At 35.6% G+C, this 21414-nt stretch overlaps 1 protein-coding gene across 1 annotated transcript in view; it reads right to left on the bottom strand.

The window, feature by feature from the left end:
- TRPC5 (transient receptor potential cation channel subfamily C member 5) overlaps positions 1-11308 on the bottom strand; it is a 173306-nt gene extending 161998 nt beyond the window's left edge. The window contains exon 1 of the mRNA XM_049767557.1: positions 10916-11308. Coding sequence (XP_049623514.1) covers positions 10916-11293 — 378 coding nt within the window. The 5' untranslated portion in view covers positions 11294-11308. The remainder of the gene's footprint in view (positions 1-10915) is intronic.
- Positions 11309-21414: the final 10106 nt, after the last annotated feature.

Raw genomic sequence — 21414 nt, 5'->3', positions numbered from 1 at the left:
CATCTGATATTAGTATGGCCACTCCAACTTTTTTATAGGTGTTGTTTGCTTGAATGAGTTTCCTACCTTTTATTTTGAGTCTATGTTCTGACTATTCAGGTGCGTTTCTTGTAGGCAGCAGAAGGTTGGATTGAGTTTTTTTGATCCATTTAGCCACTGTGTGTCTCTTAACTGGTGCATTTAGTCCATTGACATTGAGAGAAAGAATTGTCCTGGGAGTTAGTGCCATCTTTACATAAAAGTTTGGTGTCTCTGTTCATCTGTCTTGTCTTATAGTAGGCCATTCAGTTTTTATTTTAAGAATGGTTTTGAGTCTGTAAAGTTTCTGAGCTTTTGTTTGTTTGTGAAACCATGTATTGTTCCTTCAAACCTGAAAGTGAGTTTTGCTGGGTGCAGTATTCTACATGAAGCAATTACTTCATTGAGTTTTTTCACTGTGTCCCACCACTGCCTTCTGGCTTTGAGTGTTTCCGGTGACAGGTCTGCTGTAAATCTCAAGGATGTTCCCTTGAATGTAATTTCTCTTTTCGATCTTGCTGCTTTCAGAATTCTGTCTCTATCTGTGAGATTCATCATTGTGACTAGAATGTGTCTTGTGGTGTTTTTTCTGGGGTCTCTTTTAGTTGGTACTCTTCGGTCATGCAGGATTTGATCGCATGTATTCATTAGCTCTGGTAGTTTATCTTTAATGATGTTCTTGACCGTTGATTCTTCCTGGATATTTTCTTCCTGAGTCTCTGGGACTCCAATGATTTTTAAGTTGTTCCTGTTGAGCTTATCATAGACTTCTATTTTCATCTGTTCCCATTCTTTGAGTAATTTTTCCACTGTTTGATCATTTGCTTTAAGGCTTTTTTCCAATTTCTTCTGCTGTATGGCGTTGTTATTCATCTCATCTTCCAGTGTAGTAATTCTATCCTCCGCTGCTGTTAACCTGTGGGAAAGCTAACCATGTTTTTCTTCAATTCATCTACTGAATTTTTCAGACCTGTTTTTTGACCTGAAATTTCAGTTTGGAGTTTTCTCATTTTTATCTTCTTATTCTCTTGATTCTTATTAGTGTTCTCTTCTATACTTTCTTTGAGTTCTTTGAATATCTTCCATATTGCGATTCTAAACTCCTTATCTGAGAGACTGACTATTTGGTTGGTCATGTTCAAGTCATCAGAGTTGCCATCGTCATTTTCTATGTCTGGCGCTGGCCTGCATTGTTTCCCCATTGTCACACTTGTATTGTGGGTTTTTCTACGTGTTGTGGTTGTATTCATTGGCTAAATGATGTGCACGCCCGGGAAGCGAAGCGGATCGGCCATGCTTCTCTGGCTCAACTCTTACAGGGCTTGTAAACTCACCTCCAGGAAAGGCTCCAGGGAAGGCGATCCATCTGTGTGTATATCCCAACCCACCACTGAAGCAGGCAGGATCACCAGCAGGAACGCTGATGAAATCCAGTCTCAAGCAGCTAAAAACAGCATGACCCAAGATGGCTTCTGCACCCTTCTGACCTCCAGCAGGAATCAGTGTGTGTACATCCCAAAACACCTCTGAAGCAGACAGGATCACCAGCAGGAATGCTGATGAAATCCAGTCTCAGGTAGTTTGAAACTGCATGGCCCAAGATGGCTTCTGCACCCTTCTGACTCCCGGCAGAAACAAGCAGGAATCAGTGTGTCAGTTTGCATTCTTAATTCACAAAATTCAAAGAATAATGAGGAATCTACAGATGTAAACTGCAGTTGTGGATAGAGAAAGAAATATAGTACTAGCTCCAAACCCATCAAAACACCTGGGACTATACAATGAAGACAGAAAATACATACTTATTACTTTAGCAAAGACAAGGAGACAGTGAAATTAAGCAATAAATAGATGAGAAGTTCATACAACTCAAAGAAAAATTCAGAAGATGAGATAATTCGTTCAAATGGAAATGAAGAAATTAAAGAACATGTTAGCCAGCCATAATATCATAATCATATAGCTGGAGAACCATAGAGACAAATTTAAAGGAAAATTACAAACCATCATTAATAAAGAATGTTTAAAAAAAGAGAAAAGAGTGGTAAAAGTATAGATGACAATGTAAGGTATTTAATGAAAAAAGTAATCTCTGAATCATAGAAATACCAGAAGAAGAGAAAAAAGGGAAAGGTACATATATGTATATTTATATACTATATGTAAGTCATATCGTATGGGTTATATCATTTATCACATATCAACAAGTAGTGGGAGAGATATTAAAATTGAACTTCTTCACCATCTGGAAAGAGACAGTTGCACAAATGCAGGAGGTGAAAAGAGTGTTAAATAAGATATATCTTAACATAAACAGCAAGATATATATAGTAATCAAAATGGCAAAAAAGAGAGAGATGGAATTCTTAAAATATTAAAGGATAAGAAAAACCCTAACTATAATGGAAAGAACATATGGATCACACCAGATCTCCCATATAAAACTATCCAGGCAAGAAATAAGTGGAATGACATATTAAATTTAGTGCATGAAAGAAGTTTCCAACCTAGAGTCCACTACCCAGCACACCTCTCATTTATATAGGAGAGAATGATAGAAAAAAAAATTCTCAGACAAAATAGAACTTGCAATATTTGTGATATACAAACTAAATCTAAATAACTACTCAAAAGCCACTTACATAAACCAAATAAAAATTACAACAGGAACAACCCTATACACTATAATGACATGACAACCATTTCTGTCAATAGTTTCCTTGAATATTAACAGACTAAACTCTCCCATCAAAAGGCAGAGTACAGGATTGAATTAGGAGACAAAATACAACCATTTGTTGCTTATAGAAACCAGTTAAAAATCTTAGGACAGAGATTTAGAGTAAGTGGTTGGAAAACAATTATACAAGACACTGGAACAAAAGCTAGGAACGCTATTCTTAAATCAGATTAAACTGCATTAGAAACAAGGATGGAGATGGACACTACTTACTGATAAGAGAAAAAATAGTATAGGTCTTGGGATGTTCTACTTAGGTTTTCCTCATTGAATTTTATAGATTCGGGTCTAAATTCAAGAACTTGAATGCATTTTGAATGTGCTTTTGTGTAAAGCGTGAACTATGGATCGGTTTTTAAATTATTAATGTGGTTGTAAAATTGTAACACCATTTGCTGTAAAGACTGTCTTATTTCCATTGTATGCTTTTATCTCATTAGTCAAGTAGTAATTTACTATATAATTGGAGGTATGTAACTCTATATTCTATTTTAAGCCATTGTTAGGACAATCTGTCTTTACTCCAATACCACGCTGGGTTTTTTGTTTGTTTGTTTTGTATGGCTTTGTAGTAGAGCTTCAAGTTAGACAATGAGATGCCTCCCAGCTTCTGGTTATTTAATATACTTTTGGCTATTCTAGGTCTTTTACGGTTCCACACAAACTTTATGATAAATTTCTCTAAGCCATTGAAGAATGTTTTCTAAATTTGGATAGGAATTGAATTAAATCTACGTAGTATTTTATGTAAGATGGTAATTTGGATAACATTGATTCTTCCCTTAATGAGCATGGAATGTTTTTTTTCCCATTTCCTTAGGTATGCTTCAATTACTTTCTTAAGTGTTTTTGTAGTTTTTTGTAGTATAGGTCTCTATCCTTGTTTGAAACTTAGGTATTTCATGGTTTTTACACTATTTTAAATGGAAAAAAATCGGATCTCTTTGTTTGCTTAGTCATATTTGAAAGAAAGAAAGAAAGAAAGAAAGAAAGAAAGAAAGAAAGAAAGAAAGAAAGAAAGAAAGAAAGAAAGAAAGAAAGAAAGAAAGAAAGAAAGAAAGAAAGAAAGAAAGAAAGAAAGAAAGAAAGAAGGAAAGAAAGAAAGAAAGGAAAGAAAGAAAGAAAGAAAAAAAGAAAGAAAGAAAGAAAGAAAGAAAGAAAGAAAGAAAGAAAGAAAGAAAGAAAGAAAGAAAGAAAGAAAGAAAGAAAGAAAGAAAGAAAGAAAGAAAGAAAGAAAGAAAGAAAGAAAGAAAGAAAGAAAGAAACTATATTTTTAAATTGACTTTGTAGCTGACCACTGCTGTATAGGCTTATTCTTTCTAGGAACATTATGTGAACTCTTTGGGATCATAAATCTATATTATTGTGTCATATGCAAATAGAGATACTTAGACTTCCTCTTTTGCAGTTGGGATTCCTTTGATATCCTTCTTGTACCTGATTGTTATTGTTAGGACTTCTAATACTATGTTGAGAAGGAATGGAGACAATGGACATCCTTGCATTTTTCAGACCTTGGTGCAAATGCTTTCAGATTTTTGTCATTAAGAATAATATTGAGGGCCCGGAGAGATAGCACAGCAGCGTTTGCCTTGCAAGCAGCCAACCCAGGACCTAAGGTGGTTGTTTCGAACCCCGGCGTCCCATATGGTCCCCCTAACCCTAACCCTGCCAAGAGCTATTTCTGAGCAGACAGCCAGGAGTAACCCCTGATAAACGCCAGGTGTGGCCCAAAAAACAAAAACAAAAACAAAAACAAAAGAATAATATTGACTATGTATTTTATAGATAACTATTACTTTCATGAGGAAGATTCCTTCCACACCTATTTTGCTGAGAATTTCAATCATGAGTGTGTTGAATCTTGTAAATATTTTATGCATTTATTGATATGATCATATGATTTTTATTATCTTTTATTTTACTGATGACCACATGTAAGATATTGATTGATTTCTGTATAATTAACCATCCTTACATCTCCAGCACAAAACACACTCATTCTTATGTATAATTTTTGATGTGCTGTTGAAATTGGTTTGCCAAGTTTTTGTTGGAGTATTTTGCATCAATGATCATCAATGAGATTGGTTTGTAGTTTTCTTTCTTGATAGTATTCATTTCAGCTTTGAGAACCAGCATAATGTTAGCTTCATAGAAATTATTCAGAGGGTTACCATATCTTCAATATTTTGGAAGATTTTAAGAATCATTTAAGAATATTCTATGAATAGCTGATAAAACTGACCTATAACCCATCTGGTCCTGAAATTTTATTACTGGGAAGATTTTTTAATCCTTTTTCAATTTCTTTGCTTGTGATTGTCCTATTCAGGCTATCTACTTCCTTGTAATTCAGTTTGGGGAGATTATATGTTTCCAGAAAATTTTACATTAATTCTGGGTCTTCTAATCTAACAGAGTACAGTTGTTTGTAATAAACTCTCAGATGTCTTGGATTTCTGAATATTCTTTTGTAAATTTTCTCATTTAATTACTAATTCAATTTATTTGAGAATTTTCTCTATTTTCCCTTCTGAGTCTTGCAGCACTCAGTACAATAGCTATGAGTAGAAATCAACTTAACCTAGATGTACAACAACAGCGAAGTGGTTCATGTAGATGTGGTACATATATTCAATGGAATACTACGTAGCTGTGAGGAATGATGCAATAAGCAGGGCTCCTTAAACTTTTTAAACAGGGGGCCAGTTTACTGTCCCTCAGACCATTGGAGGGTCTGACTATAGTAAAAACAAAACTTATGAACGAATTATTATGCACACTGCATATATCTTATTTTGCAATGAAGAAACAAAACAGATACAAATAAAATACATGGCCCATGGGCCATAGTTTGAGGACCACTGCATAATGCAATTTGCTGCAACTTGGGTAGAACTGGAAAATATTATGTTAAATAAAAGAAGATAAATACAAATATATATGGTATTTAGAATAGCTGCATGAATAATTCAATGATTTAAATGGGAGTTGTCGAGAACACTGTAGGCCCCAGATATAGTGATGGAAAAAAATGAGTGCATGAGTATGAACACAACTATGAAAATATGGAGGACATTGTCCAAGGAGTTTCAGGTGCATTGGTGGTATTAAGAAAGGATAGGAATAAATATAGAAACCAAAGTCAACAACAATAAAAACATGTGACCCAACTTTTAACAACCCAATAACAAAAGCCTGTTATGCTTTCTTGGCTGGGGAGTAGAGAGTGGTGGCAAGGGAGGAAATCTGGGAACATTGGTGGAGGGAGGTATACACTGGCGGTGGGATTGGTCTTGGTTCTGAAACAACTATGAATAACTTTGTATATCAAAATATTTTAATTTTTTAAAAGTAATAAAGCAATGTGATTAAATATGGCGTATATTTTTCAATTAACTACCTGTGCTAATTGATACTTTTTCATGCAATACACTTTACTAATTTATATTCATCAACAGATATTTATATGCTACCTGTTGTATACTAGAACCTAGAGCCTTAGTTAAACATAGAAGCGGAGTTTGGACACAGATGGAGTTAAATTATGCCTAAAATTTAAGAAACCGCACAGAAACATACAGAGACTAGAGATTTACAAAGATAAGATTAGTATAGAATGTATAAACTGGTATAAAATGGTTTGCTATGATGTTAAATGAAGGGTAGAGTCAATGACTACATATAATGTCAGAGGTAAGCAAGATATAGAATAAGGTAGATGAATGATTTTTAGTTTAGCTATAGAGATAGTAGAGTGAGTAAGACACTTACCTTGCATTCAGTTGTCTCAGGTTTGATTCCTGATGCCACATATTAGCCCCTGGATCCTAAAACACCTAGCCAGGAATAATCCTTGAGCAACCAACACAAACACCCCCCAAAACAAACAAATCGTTAGGTATAGTGCCAAAGCCTCCTTGCTTTTTGGTTTTATCTTAATCCTACAATAATTTTCTTTCCAGATAACATTAATATTCTAAATATCTGTCTTATACCAGGATTTATATGCTGGGAATATTTATTTTTTTAAATTACCAGGGAAAAATGTATTGTTAAGAAATGACCAGAGAAGCAGTATAGCCCAGAGTTTAAAAAAGTTAGGTTTGAAAACAAACCATAGTATGAGAATAATACCTACAGACTATAGAAATTATGTGTGGGAAGTGCAGTTAAAACAGAAAGGGGACCACTATGACAATAATAATTGGGAATGATCACTCTGGATGAGAATTTGGAATTAAAAGGACATAAGATGATATGTATGAAGTATTGCAAACAATGGTTCTTAAGAGGATAAAATAAGAAGAGAGAAAGAGAGAGAAGAAAAGTGTCTTTCATAGAGGCAAGCTGGGGGTGGGGTATATGTGGAGGTGGGACAATTGGCTTGATCACCCTGGTTGTAGTTGACTAAAATCCAGAAATCTTGATTAAAATTCAAAAATTATTTTGCGGGGCCGGTGAGGTGGCGTTAGAGGTAAGGAGCCTGCCTAGCAAGCACTAGCCAAGTAAGGACCACGGTTCGATCCCCCAGCGTCCCATATGGTCCGCCCAAGCCAGGGGCAATTTCTGAGCGCTTAGCCAGGAGTAACCCTGAGCATCAAATGGGTGTGGCCCCAAAAACCAAAAAAAAAAAAAAAACCCAAAAAAACACAAACACAGAGACAGGGATACACAGAGAGAAAGACAGAGATAGAGGGTGACAGAGATAGACAGACAGACAGACAGACAGAAAGAGACCCAGAGCAAAAGACAGAGAGACAGAGGTAATTCTCAATTCTGCTTAGCCAGGAGTAACCCCTGAGAATCAAACGGGTGTGGCCCCAAAAACAAAAAAATAATTATTTTGCACTGGTAATATGCAGATTGTCATCATTGTGTCTAGAAAACAGAGATTTTCTAGGAAGATTAAGTTAGTATCCAATGTAAGATACTTAACAGTTCCAGATTATTAATTATTATTATTATTATTATTATTAGTTTTTGGATCACACGCGGCAGCGTTCAGGGGTTACTCCTGTCTCCACGCTCAGAAATCGCTCCTGGCAGGCTCAGGGGACCATATGGGATGCCGGGATTCCAACCAATGACCTTCTTTGTGGCAAGTCAGCCCCTGAAGAGGTTGACTGATGGTGGGATGGAGGATGAGGCCTTTCTCCTCCAGCTCGGACCACACGTCTGTTACCCTGTTCAGTCGGAGGTTCTGAGGTGAATGTGGTGGGAAGAAAGCCAAAAAAAAAAAAAGAAAAAGAAAGCCAAAATGCAGTCAGGCTTCCGAAGAAAACAGCTCTTTATTCCATGAAGAGGCCAGCCAAAAGGCCTAACAATAGATCCAGGACAAAAAGCCCCCCCCCCCCCCCGCCTTCCACAGACCCTTGTTTTTATGCCCCAGAATCAGGTACCACCCAATGGTGGGAGCAGAATCAGGTGCAACCCTAGGGTGGGAGCAGAGTGCCAGGTCATACCCTAGGGTAGGGCACAATCACCGATCAGGGTAGGGTCAGTAACATAATAATCCCATTACAATGTTTATGTACACAACACTTCTTCATGAAAGGCAAATGCCCTACCTCCATACTATCTCTCCGGCCCCCAGATTATTGTTTTACAAAGTAAATCTAGAGTGCTAAACTGTTGTTGACACATGGGCACTGTGGATGTCAAAAAGATAGGTACCTTTTCCTCTTGGCATTGTGTTAGGTGTTGATGGCAATTAAGGGAGAACTGAGACTCTTCAGTCAAGAAAATTTAAGTCTATTCTCTTGCTTTGTGCTTTATCAGTATCAATTCTTCAGATGGCAGATAACACATATCTCATTTCTTTAATTAGATAAATATTAATGTTCTAAATTGCCTTGAAACATACCTTGTGCCAAACACCATATGATATTTTTATTCTCACTTTTTTATTATGGGAAACCTACCAGCCAGTGTTCAGAGAATCTAGGGGTCACTCTTTGTAATACATTTCCAAGAAGGTCAGAGGTCAGGAAATAAAATACTGATTAGGCCTAGTAGAATTGGAAGCATCCAGAGCAACACCAATCAATGATTAAGGGCTATGAAGGCTACACTTGGTGGAGCTTGAAGAACTCTACAGTAGCAGGGATAAAAATCAGGACCTTGCACATGCAAGGCATGCACTTACTCTTGAGCTGTCTGTCTAACCCTGATATGCTAGAATATTTCCACCTTGAAAACTTTGCATTATAATTTTTATAAGCACTTTATTACATGGGGCTTTGGTTTGTAGTGTTTCGATTTTGGGGAATGAATTTAGGTACTCCAGGTTTAGCTACTCTCCATTTTCTTTGTTTCTACAGTTTCCTATGCTGTGCTTCAAAAGAGGAGCATAGTTAAGTGACCTGCATCACTTGAGAGGGTTCTGGAAGAACACTGGAAGAAATAAAGCTTGAAATGACTATTAATAAGGGTTATCTAATGTTCAATTTTGTTGTTTTCTCACAGTCAGAAAAAATACTGTACTTACTGAAAGATGGGCAAATCTGAATGGATTATCATGCTAATTTAGGAAATAACAGTCAGCATTATTGTTCAGGATGTATTATGATAGAAGGGAAGAGAATAAATGCATAGACTGTCGTTAGAAGATTTTCAAGCCAGCACTTTCAAACTTGAATGTGCTTTAGCATCCTGTCAAGGGCTTGCTAGGATACTGCTTCCTAAGCGTCAATCTTGAGTTTCTGATGTAGTCTGTTGCGGGGCTCATGCACTTTTATTTGCATCTCTAATAAGTTCCCCATGAGTCTGAGGTTAATGGTCTAGAGGGCTTCACTTTGAAAGCCATTTGTCTAGGAGAGTGATAATTAAAACACATGCCTAGTTAGGAGATATGATAAAGGTAAGTTTTTGACTTTTGTTTTGTTTTCTTTTTTATTAATATCTTTATACAATTTGATTACAAACATGATTGTAGTTGCGTTTCTGTCATATAAAGAACACCCCCCATCACCGTTGCAACATTCCCACCACCAATGCCCCAAAGAGATAAGTTTTTAAAAGTTAAAGGAAGGAGGGGCCGGAGAGATAGCATGGAGGTAAGGCGTTTGCCTTTCATGCAGAAGGACAGTGGTTCGAATCCCGGCATCCCATATGGTCCCCTGTGCCTGCCAGGGTCGATTTCTGAGCGTAGAGCCTGGAGGAACCCCTGAGCGCTGCCGGGTGTGACCCAAAAACCAAGAAAATGAAGTTAAAGGAAGGGAAGAAGACACAGAAATTGAGGATTGAAAATACAGGTGAATGACGAATCAAAGGTGATTCTGTAACATTGAACTTAGCTGTGTCAGAAGATAGAATAACAGGGGCACCACCCCAAATACCCAGTATAATTCAGTCAAAACACGTGCTTAGAAAAAAATATGAGTTGCTATATCAGGTCTATACCTGGCCTTTCCTTTTCTAGAAAGTAACTTTTGAGTGAAGGAGAAAAATGAAGAATGACGAGAGTAAGTAATATGGATAGTAGAAGGAGCAGGAATATTTTTCTTGTCTTTGGGTCACATCCTCAGTGCTCAGGATCTCTTTTCTATTCAGTGTTTAGGGGTCATCCCTGGTGGTGTTCAGGAATTATGCAGTGCCAGTGTCTGATTTGAGGCTTGAATTCACACAAGGCAATGCAAGGAAAGAATATTATCCCTGTACTATTTTTCTTATCCAGAGCTTGAATATTTTGGACAGAGAAACCATACGTTGGATACATAAGAGTTGACTAGTGTTGTGAGGACTGGTTTGTATTCTTGGCAGGCAAGAGATCCAGGATTAAGCCCCAACCACATGGAAGCTAGCTCCAAGCGCCTCTTCATGGGAATCACAAACAAGTAAACACAGACTCCAAAAGAACAAAATATACATAAAGAAATTTTAATAAGAAAAAGGCAACTAAATAAGATAAAAGACCAAGCAAGGTAGCGCCAGTGTATCACCTGAGGTGATATCTGAGCATAACAACATTCTGACAGGTAATACTATTCTGAGGGTAGCATTTTTATTTTGAAAACTGCTATTTCTGAGGGTAAAAGACTTGATTGATAAAGTTTTTCAGCTCCAACATATGTAGCTTTCCTAATTCAAGGTTTATGCCCCCAAGGCCCCATTGTTCTGGTGAATTTTTCAGCATAGATATATTTCTCTTACCTGCCTCTCTCCACTTGGCCGCCTGTAGCTGAGCAGAAGCTCCACAGCACCCACGACCTCTTTTCGTATAGCGTAGAGCAAGGCATCCCCTACATATACACTGTGGTTCAGCAGTAGTTCCATGATCTCCAAGTTTTCATTTTCAATCGCAATGAGCAAAGCACTCCGGCCCAAAGGATCCATGCAGTTGATGTTCACATTGTAGTAAATTTCGGCCTCCTGGAGGGCCTGTTTCACAGTGGCATAATCTCCTTTTTCCACTGCATTGAGAAAGGCCTTTTCCTCTGCAGAGAGTTCTGTCTCTGCCCGCACAATTTGCAAGGGGATGCGGTCTCTGTAGGGTGAGTAGTTTACTTTTTTATAGTACAGTTGCGCCATGGTTCATAGCAATTGGGTAACCTGAGTGAGAAGAGAAATGGAAACAAAGCTTACTCAGATGTACTTGACTGTCTGAAGTGGGTACTTACAGAGGCAGCTTTGCTAAAAGATGGAAAACTCCCACACTATTAATATCACACTCTTTCAGTTCTTGCGCAGTGTATTGCAGACAGCTACTGGAGATAAAGTACAAAAGCCTTTGCCACACATGAGGCAACTCATGTTTAATTCTTGTCACCATGTATGATCCTTAGAGCCCATCAAAAATACCTCCTGAGTGTACAGCCAAAATGACGAAATTACTACAGCTGCACATGGCCTAATAACAAAATCTATTGCAGAAAAATTCATTATTTATCATATCTTTTTATCAGAAGACCTGATTTCAAGCTTATCATCTCTGTGAGCTTGAATGAATTACTCAAAGTCCTCTGTACTCAATTATTATTAAAGTTGCCACTATTAATATTAATAGCAGTTATTTAGTGACTGCTGTGGATCAGATATAATGCTAAAGAATAATTCTTACCTCATAAAGTCTTAATGAAAAAATATATTATCAAAAAAAGAAGCACAGATTAAATATCTGATAACATGGCAGAAGGTAGCCTGTTCCTTTCAGATGATCAAAAATATTTATGACAGTTTTTCAAAATGGTAATACTTAGTTGGAGCTCACATTTGATAAATTTATTTTAAAATTGGGTCTGTAGCATGTGATGAATTTTATAATGACATTTTCAGATGTATCAGATGCAGGTTCTGGATTATAGTTATGTTTTAGTGTGAACTTAAATCTTGTTATTGTTCACTGGGGAAGACTGGGTAGAGATGCAATAACCCAAAGTCAGCTTAAATGACAGCATGTACCCCAATTTCTGCCACTATTTTCTTTTTTATTTCAATCTAAGTAGCTGAATATATGATGTTATTCTTCATTTAATTCTGAGAAGTGAATTGTCTGATTTATATGTAGCACATAAAAGACAGATTACATTTAATATAGTTGAATTAAATGTAAAGAACTATTATTGAGTCCAATCAATTTATTAAGAATTCTCTGAGAAAACAACTATGTAAATCACAGTATCATAATAAAAATTATTCTCTTAGAAATGAGTAACTGAATAATCTGTCTATAATTGTACACAATGCATCATATTATAGAGCTTTTGTTTCATAGTTTAAAGAGTTTAAGGAGTATTCCTTATTGATCCTAAAGAGAGGAATGTTATCCTTCCATGGAGGGCAGATGGGGGGCCAAGTAAGATTTTTCCTGACCCATTTATTATTCACCATCCTTTTCCTACCATTCCTGGAACCTGTAGGACAATTTTGAGGATAATTTTAGATGGACCCACATACATACCTTTTATTACAGATATTGAATCCCAGAAAAAAATGGAAATGGCCCATGCAAATGATAATTGCCACTCTAACATTGTTTTTACAGTGCTCATTTGACTCTAAACCTTTAAGAAACCACTAGTAAAAATATCTGAAACTGCAAAAAAAAAGGTTTACATTAGTGTTAACATATATGCTTTTAGTTACACTAGCATTCTGGGGGATAAAGGAGGGAGATAAAAGATATATGCTTGGGAACAGGGATGAAGAGAGGACAACACTGGTGGTGGAAAGGCCTTCATTTATTGTCACTGTGTGCCTTAAATATCACTGTGTAAGATTTGTAATTCACTTTGGACACAATAAAAAATAGAAATGTATCTTATCTTTAGATTGGTATGACTCCTACATGTAAGAGAGATGAAGATGTGAAGCATCTACAAACTTACGTCTCATTTTCTCAGATTATTACATGCTTTGGCAGATATATATATATATATATATATATATATATATATATATATATATGCAATGTGACATTTGCAATTCATGTGCTTTTTATCTCTGGAAAAATCATTACTTAAAGGTGAGCAGCCTCTTGCCCTGAACAGGTCCAAAAAATACATTTATTTTTGCTTGAACTATCTAGGCTGATCAAATTGTTGCTTGACTGTCTGTCTGGAGAATAGTACTGAGATTTTCCTATGCTACTTTCAAGTAACTCAGTAGTGGCTAAAGGAAAAGTTTCATTTAAGATGAAGCATTTTTCATTAGACAGCAAAACCATTCAATAATACGTAATTGCAGACTGATATACCATCTCCATTAGTAATAAAAAGGCAAGAAGAGACGGTGTGACCTATATAAAATGATGCTGGGGAACATCTTTCTCACAACCAAACAAGTCCTCCAAAATCAAGCGGTTTGTCCTTGAGGCAAATATATACCTCTTATTTCCTGCCTATGATTCATTTAAATTATTGTATGACCTACTAATGATATATTAAATGTTCAAGTGGTCCTTGGCGGCAGAAATGTTCTCTACCCTATCCTAAAGGAAGACGTAACTAAATTATTTGATAAGTAAAACAATACTAACACAATGAAAGTGCACCTAGAATTATGATCATCAAATTTGGAGGAATAAAGATCTCCCCTCTCATCAGGCTATTCCAGAGTTAACAGTTGATTCATTATTTGACACCCCCCCAGAACATCTTCCACACCGTTCCCGAATGATCCAATGAAACAAATCTAATCCAACTTCACTACTCATTGGCTCAATTCATATTTTTCCTGTGGTTACATAAATAGTCCTTTCTGAGGTTTACTAGATATTGGAATGATTTTACCTCTAAAATCTCATCTTAAGCTGCTATCACCTTTATATACTGTTCTTTTGCTTTTTGGGTCTCTTTCTAGTTGTTACAACATCCCATGCTTTTGGCCACCTCAAAATCTTTGGTCACTGCCTAAAATAATATTCTTTAATCATTTTTTATCTTTAAGACTCAAACGGTCATTTCTTAAGAATTACCCACAGTAAACACTATCTCTGAAGAAGCTTATTCAGGGCCAGAAAGATAGCACAGCTGGTAGGGTATTTACCTTGTACATGGCTAACCTGGGTTTGATCCTAAGAATCCCATATGGTCCCCAGAATCTTTCAGAAATGATTTGTGAATACAGAGCCAGGAGTAAACACTGAGTGTTGCTGGGTGTGCACAAAAACAAACAAAAATTTCTTTATATTACTCTCTTCATTTCACTATATTCTTTTTGTTAGTAATAATTATAACCATTCCTTATAGCAATGCTTATAAAATATTGCCCACTTCTGAGACATAGAACTAGACAGGAAACAGGTGTTAGTGTTAGCAAACCCAGCTTGGGTTTGCTCCCCAGTACCACATACACCCCAATATCATTGGCTGTAGCCTTAAAGGCCTCCAAGGATTGCTGTAATAAACATAGTGGCCCTAGTCACTACAGTGCCAGAAAAGCACATTTTTATGAGGTTTTAGCACTGAACCACTGGCTCTTGAGCATTGCTCGGAAAGCTTTACCAAAGTTGAATTAATTTTTTAAGAACATATTTATTTTCTTCTAGTAGTTAATTATTTTGTATTGTTAAATTAAACCTAAAGTTTAAGTGAACCATCTATATGTTTATTCAACATCTAATTGCTATGTCCTGGATATCTGGTTGATATATAGATAAATTTAGATAAATTTATAAGCTATATAAATATATCTATATATTTGATTAAGACGGAGCAAAAGTTTCATAATATTCTACCATATCTTTGCAACTTACCATGCAATTTAGACATACTGAAATATATTTTATAAGTTGCCATTTTATGAACTTGTATATGGCTTGACCCTACTCTCTGCAGTTAACAAACTCTATCATGATTTAAGCACTTCGCTCATAGTCCTCCTCTAGAAAAACTTTCCTTTATACCCTAAAAAGTTCTCCAACATTTCTGTGGTACTAACATTGAATTTCTTTAACGTTATAAAATGTATATTTTCATTTCTGTCACTAGAGTATAATACCTTAAATTCTGCCTTCCTATCACCCACATCGGTGTATAACATGACACATGCTCAAAAATGGGTTATACTTTTATTTATGTCACTGGATTAGGAATGTCTTAAATTCTGCCTTAGTGTATGATATGACACATGCTCAAATATGGATATTTAGTGAGTATAAATGATCTGGATGATGAAATTTGCATGATAATAACATGAAGCATAAAATTATGAACATATATTTGATGCTTTGAAATTTCAGGAAAGGTTCATTAAAGATTAGTCCTTGGAGGATAAATTAAATTTGAAATATAAAGGTACTTAAGTTATCACATAGTGCAAGAAAAAAATTGGTGATATTTGCAATGGCTTAATATGGTTGAAAGTCTAATTTTCTATCTATAATGGGACATACAGAATAGATATAAACTAAATATACAAGACTCTACTTTATAACTTTTGTTTCCTAACTTAAGCTTTTGAGAAGTTATATACCAATCCAGATAATAATAGTGAAAATTACATTAAGTACTAAGACAGAAAAAATATTGGATGCATTTAAGTGGTGTCTCTAGTAGTGGCAGATTAAACACTATTTTTACAGGACAATATGTGACTTTCCTAAGGCTGTGGGAAGAAAGTAAAAATGAAGAATGCAAACTCAATCAATATTTTATAAGATTTCTGGTACTATACCAGGAGCTTGTACAATAAGATAATCATTATGATTTTGAGAGCTTACTATGACCCAGATAGTACATAAGTACAGGGACATTCATTATTTTTAAAACTGTTGGTTCTAACCATAATAATAATATATAATAATAAATAGTAAATAATAATAGCATTAACAAGAAGTACTACCCTATTGAATTTCTACAGTGTGTCGGATAGATGGCACATATATGAACAGAATACAGTAAACTCAAAGTAATTTTATACTTCAGCTAAATATAATTGGATGATCTATAGTAGATTTTATGTAGTTTTACTTTTCATCTGTTGCATTTTAAAATTCATTTTGTATCTGAGCATAATTTTCTTACTACCTTTTATTTTTTTTCTTCATTCCACAATGAGTGAGATTACCCTGTGTCTACCCATCGCCCCCTGACTCATTTTACTCAGCATATTACTCTCCATATACACCCATGCATAAGAAAATTTCATGACTTTTTTTCCCTTACAGCTGCATAGTAGGCAATTGTGTAGATGTACTACTGTTTCTTTAGCCACTCATAGGTTATTGGGCACCTGGGTTATTTCCAGATTTGGGCTATTGTAAATAGGGCTGCTATGAACATAGAAGTGCAGAGTGTTTTTGTGTTCTTAGGCTATATCCCAAGGAGTGGTATTGCTGGAACATATGGAAGCTCAATTTCAATTTTTTTGAAAAAAAAAATCCATATAGTTTCCCAGAATGTCTGGAATAGATGACATTCCCACCAAGAATGAATGAAAGTCCCTTTTTCCCTACATCCACACCAACACTGATTGTTCTTGTTCTTTGTGATGTTTGATAGTTTCTATAGTGTGAGATGGTATCTCATAGTTTTTGTTTGCATCTCACTGATGATTAATGATGTGAAGCATTATTTTTCATGTGCCTTTTGGCCATCTGTATTTCTTCTTTGAGGAAATCTCTTAATTTCTGCCCCTCATTTTTGGATTGGGTTAGGTGACTTTTGGTCTTGCTCAATTCTATCAATACCTTGTATATCTTAGATATTAACCCCATATATGATGGATATGGGCAAATAGTTTCTCCTATTCCTTGGGTAGTCTTTGTATCTTGGAGACTTGCAAAATCACTCCATGTTCTGTATTTCCAACTTTGGGTGAGTGCTTTTGTAGCAGAGTCTCTGCACAAAATAATCCAAACAGGCTGAGGGTGAAATACATGCAGTCTGGCAATCTTCTACCTAGTCTGGAGTCTGAGATGTCTGCCAGAGCTTTCGTTTTATTATTGAGCACAGTGCACTCATGTGGGGGAGTAAGGACAGCTTAAGGACTATCCAAAGTCAGTCTGACCCAGGTTTACATGTAAGACAATCTCTGTTTTGGGATAAAAACAAGATGTACTTTAGCAGAGACTATTCACTTTGAAGTGCAAAAGTTTCTCATTTTTATGTAGTCATTTGTTTTTCTCTGCTTTAACTTGCTTGGACAGTGAAGAGGAGGGACTGGAGAAGCAGTCCATGAAGAAAGCTTGCCACAAATTGTGGGGACTGCAGTTAGAGCAGAGAAAGGTCCACTATGACAATAATACTTGGAACTTACCAATCTGGACAAGAGCTGGGTGCTGAAAGAGAATAAAGTGACATGCATGGTATCCTTTAATTAACAATAGTGCAAACCACAGTATCAAAAAGAAAAAAAGAGATAAACCAAAAGAGAGAAGAAAAATGCCTTCCCCTGAGACGGTTGTGAGGGTGGGTGTATGGGTACAGAACCAGGAACATCGGTGGTGCAAAATTGCACCACAGAAGGGTGGTGTACATTCTATGACTGAAACTCAAGTATGAATGATTTTGTAACCATGGTGCTTAAATAAAGAAATAATTAAAAAATAAAATTCAACTTTTCTATTGCATTTCTAATTTGTTATATTATAACAAGCTTCATAGTATTCCCCTGTTTTTTGTTTTTATTTCCTTTTTCCCTTTCTTTATTTAAATTGATATTTATTTCTCTAGCTAGACTCCTTCCAGCTTCTTTTTCTTTTTCCAACAGGACCACAGAACTTGAATCATCTTTTTCTGCCTCATAAATTGACGGGGGAAAATGGATGGTACGAGGACCAAACAGTCGTATGAACATTGAGTGGAAATAAAAAATGATCAGACTTAAACACCGAACCCAAAGTCAATGACAACAGTATCAATACCCATTCTACAGCAAGCTAGACACAGAGGGGACCACTTATACTAGCAGCCTTGGGAGTAAAGGAAGAGGATATGGGATGCATGCTGGGAACAGGGGGGAGGGAGGACAACACTGGTGGTGGAAATGACCCTGATTTATTGTCACTGTGTACCTTAAATATTACTGTGAAAGATTTGTAATTCACTCTGGTCACAATAAAAATGATAAGAAGAAGAAATAGCACAAAAGGTAAAAACATATTTTGAGGGTTGTCTAAAGTTGCATTATTCCAGACTCACTTTTTTGTTTTATGACCTAATATTTCTGAAAGCAAACCTGAAGAAATAATAACTAAGATTGAACTTCCTTATCAATTTCAACCTCTTTTATACATATCGAGAATGACTTAAAAAGAATTTATTTCATCATTACCAAATTAGGTTCTGACTTACCTAATGTCCTGCTTTCTTTTTGTCTGTACAGCTGGTGCTATAAAACATTTAGCAGCTTCTGAGATAAATCCTTCCTTCAAATGACTCTTATTAGTCCCACTCTACCTTTATTCTTGAAATTAATAATGATATATTTTCTCAATCAAGAGAATGTGCTATTTGGAAGATTTTTCCATAATCCTTTACTTTTATGCATTTGAAATGTATTCTTAACTGAAGAAAATAAAACTAGCCAGAACTTCCTGCCATTTTACTGTAGCTTCAAGCATGAAAGCTCATAAGTGGTTTAAAAGGCTATCTCAGGGGACTTACTAGGATATTTGTTGTGCTACTAGCCAGATGAATTTCCTTAATGGAATATATGACATTTGTAGGTTTAAGTAGTGCAATTTAAGGAGCTAAATAAATAGATTGGGCCATAAGGCCAGGGTTCAAAGTGGTTTTGCCTAATCTCAATCCAGACAACTGATCATTATAGGAAACACCTTTGGAGGAACATTGCAACTATTTAAATGTTTTATTGAGATACTTTTCTCTTTCTTTTCTCAACCTATAATTCTCTGAAGTTAACATTCTTAGTTTCTCCAGCGGTGAGATACTTTTCAAATTCCGGAGATTCCCAGTGTCCAGGTTCTAGCTACACTCTGCTTTGTTTCTCTTAAAGCATCATGCTCAGAAATGAATCTAGTGCTCTAGAATATTTATAGTTTATTATATTAGAACTTTCTGCATACTCTAAGAGAGATAGATCATGCAGACCACACGAAGCAGCTTCTTTGAGTGGATCTCTGGTGATTCCAATCCACAGACATAGGAGATCATCATACTTCATCAGCCAATCACTATCTGTTATTTCCCCCATTCATGGGTCTTTTTAACAAATAAAAGAGAGGCTTGTAGTCATAGACATATAAAATTACTACTTTTTTCCTTTCACATTTTCTGAGTTAATTAGCATAAGAACCTTTAATTACATCAACTTTGACCCTCAGGTAATTTATGAAACACTCTGACTAATAAAAGTGGCAGGGGAAGCAGCAGAGAACTAGAAAATTGGCTGGCTCAGTAAGTTCCAAGATGGTGCTCAACACCTATGACTGAAATGCATATTTTTCTGTGACACTGTCTCTGTTTGTGTGTGTGTGCATGCAAAAGTGCAAGCTGAGACATCCCCGTACCTGAACAGATCTATCACTATTGAGGAAATTAAATTATTCAAAAGGCTTCCCTAAAACAAAAGGCCAGTTCCAGACAGATTTGATAGTGAATTCTTTCAAACCTTTAAAGATAATCTACTGTCAATTTGCTTCAAGCTTTTCCACGAAACTGAATAAACAGAATCTTTCCCAAATAGTATCTGTGAAGCAACAATCATATTGATAACAAAACCGGATAGACACTAAAAATATTTATAGGCCTATAATCTTGATGAATGAGGATGAAAGATCTTCAACAAAATACTAGCAAACAGAATCCAGCAAATACTCAACAACTTTATACACAATGACCAAGCATTATTTATTCTATAGGTGCAAGGATGGTTTAACATAAGCAACTAATCAATATAATATACCATAGCAATAAAATAAAAAGCTAAATTTATATTAATTTATATTATCATTTAAGTATGTTCTGAGAAAGCATTTGACAAGCCCAGCACACATTCATGATTCAAACTCTCAAAAAGATGGGAATTGAAGGACCTTTCCTCTATATTGTCAAAGCCACTTATCACAAACTCATTGCAAACATTATACACAAAAGGGAAAAACTAAGATCTTTTCCACTAAGATTTGGCACTAGGCAATTTCCCCTCTCTTGCTATTCCTACTCAATATAGTACTGGAAGTACTTGCTATAGCAATTGGGTAAGAAAAAGACATCAAGGGCATCCACATAGGAAAGGAAAAGTGAAGTTCTCATTGTTTACAGATGACATGATACTGTATATAGAAAATTCTAAGGACTCCACAAAAATATATTCTAGAAACATTAGACTTGTATAGTAAAGTGGCAGGCACCATTGGTAATACATAAAATTCCATGGCTTTCCTATACACAAATAAAAATGAAAATAAAAGGTTTTTAAAAAATGATTCTGTTCTCAATTACTTGTCAATGTAACTAAAGAGTGAAAGAGTTATTTAGAGAGAACTACAAAGCACTGATTTAAGAAATAAAAGAGAAAACAAGGGAATGGAGACATGTACCCTGCTCATAGATCAAGAGGATTAACATCATTGAAAATGTCAGTACGCCCCAAAACATGTACAGATTTATTGTAATCTCTATAAAAATACCCATAACATTTTTCAAAGAAGTGTATCAGAAGCTTCTGAAATTCATATGAAAAAATAAACATCCAAAAATAGCTAAACAATTTTTGACCAAAAAACATTGGAGGAACCACTTTCTCCAACTTTATTCTGTACCATAAAGCAGTAGTCATTAAAATAGATTTTATTATAACAAATACAGACCATTAGATCAAGGAAATAAAGTTGACTCTTTAGAGATAGATTCATAGGTTTATGAACAATTAATTTTTATAAAAGAACAAAAAATACAAAGTGGAACAAGAAAAGCCTCTTCAACAAGTGGTGCTTGAAACACTGTTCAACTATATGCAAAAGAATAAAATAGGACCTCTCTTTAATACCATGCAAAAAGTTCAAATCAAAATAGATTAAATACTTGGGTATCAGAGCTGAAATTATAAGGTACATAGAGGAAAACAGAGGCAGAATACTACATGATATTGAAGGTAAAGGCACCCTCAAGGATAAAACTCCACTGTCTATGAAAGTTGTAGCAAATATAAACAAATAGGACTATAGTAAACTCAGGTGCTTCTGTACCTCAAAAAAAATAGTGAATAGTATGCAAAGGCTACAACCAGAATGGGAGCAAAATTTC

This window comes from Suncus etruscus, chromosome X, assembly GCF_024139225.1.
Source record: "Suncus etruscus isolate mSunEtr1 chromosome X, mSunEtr1.pri.cur, whole genome shotgun sequence".
Taxonomy (NCBI): domain Eukaryota; kingdom Metazoa; phylum Chordata; class Mammalia; order Eulipotyphla; family Soricidae; genus Suncus; species Suncus etruscus.
The sequence above is the reverse complement of the archived record's forward strand: the minus strand, read 5'-3'. Positions and strand labels throughout refer to the sequence as shown.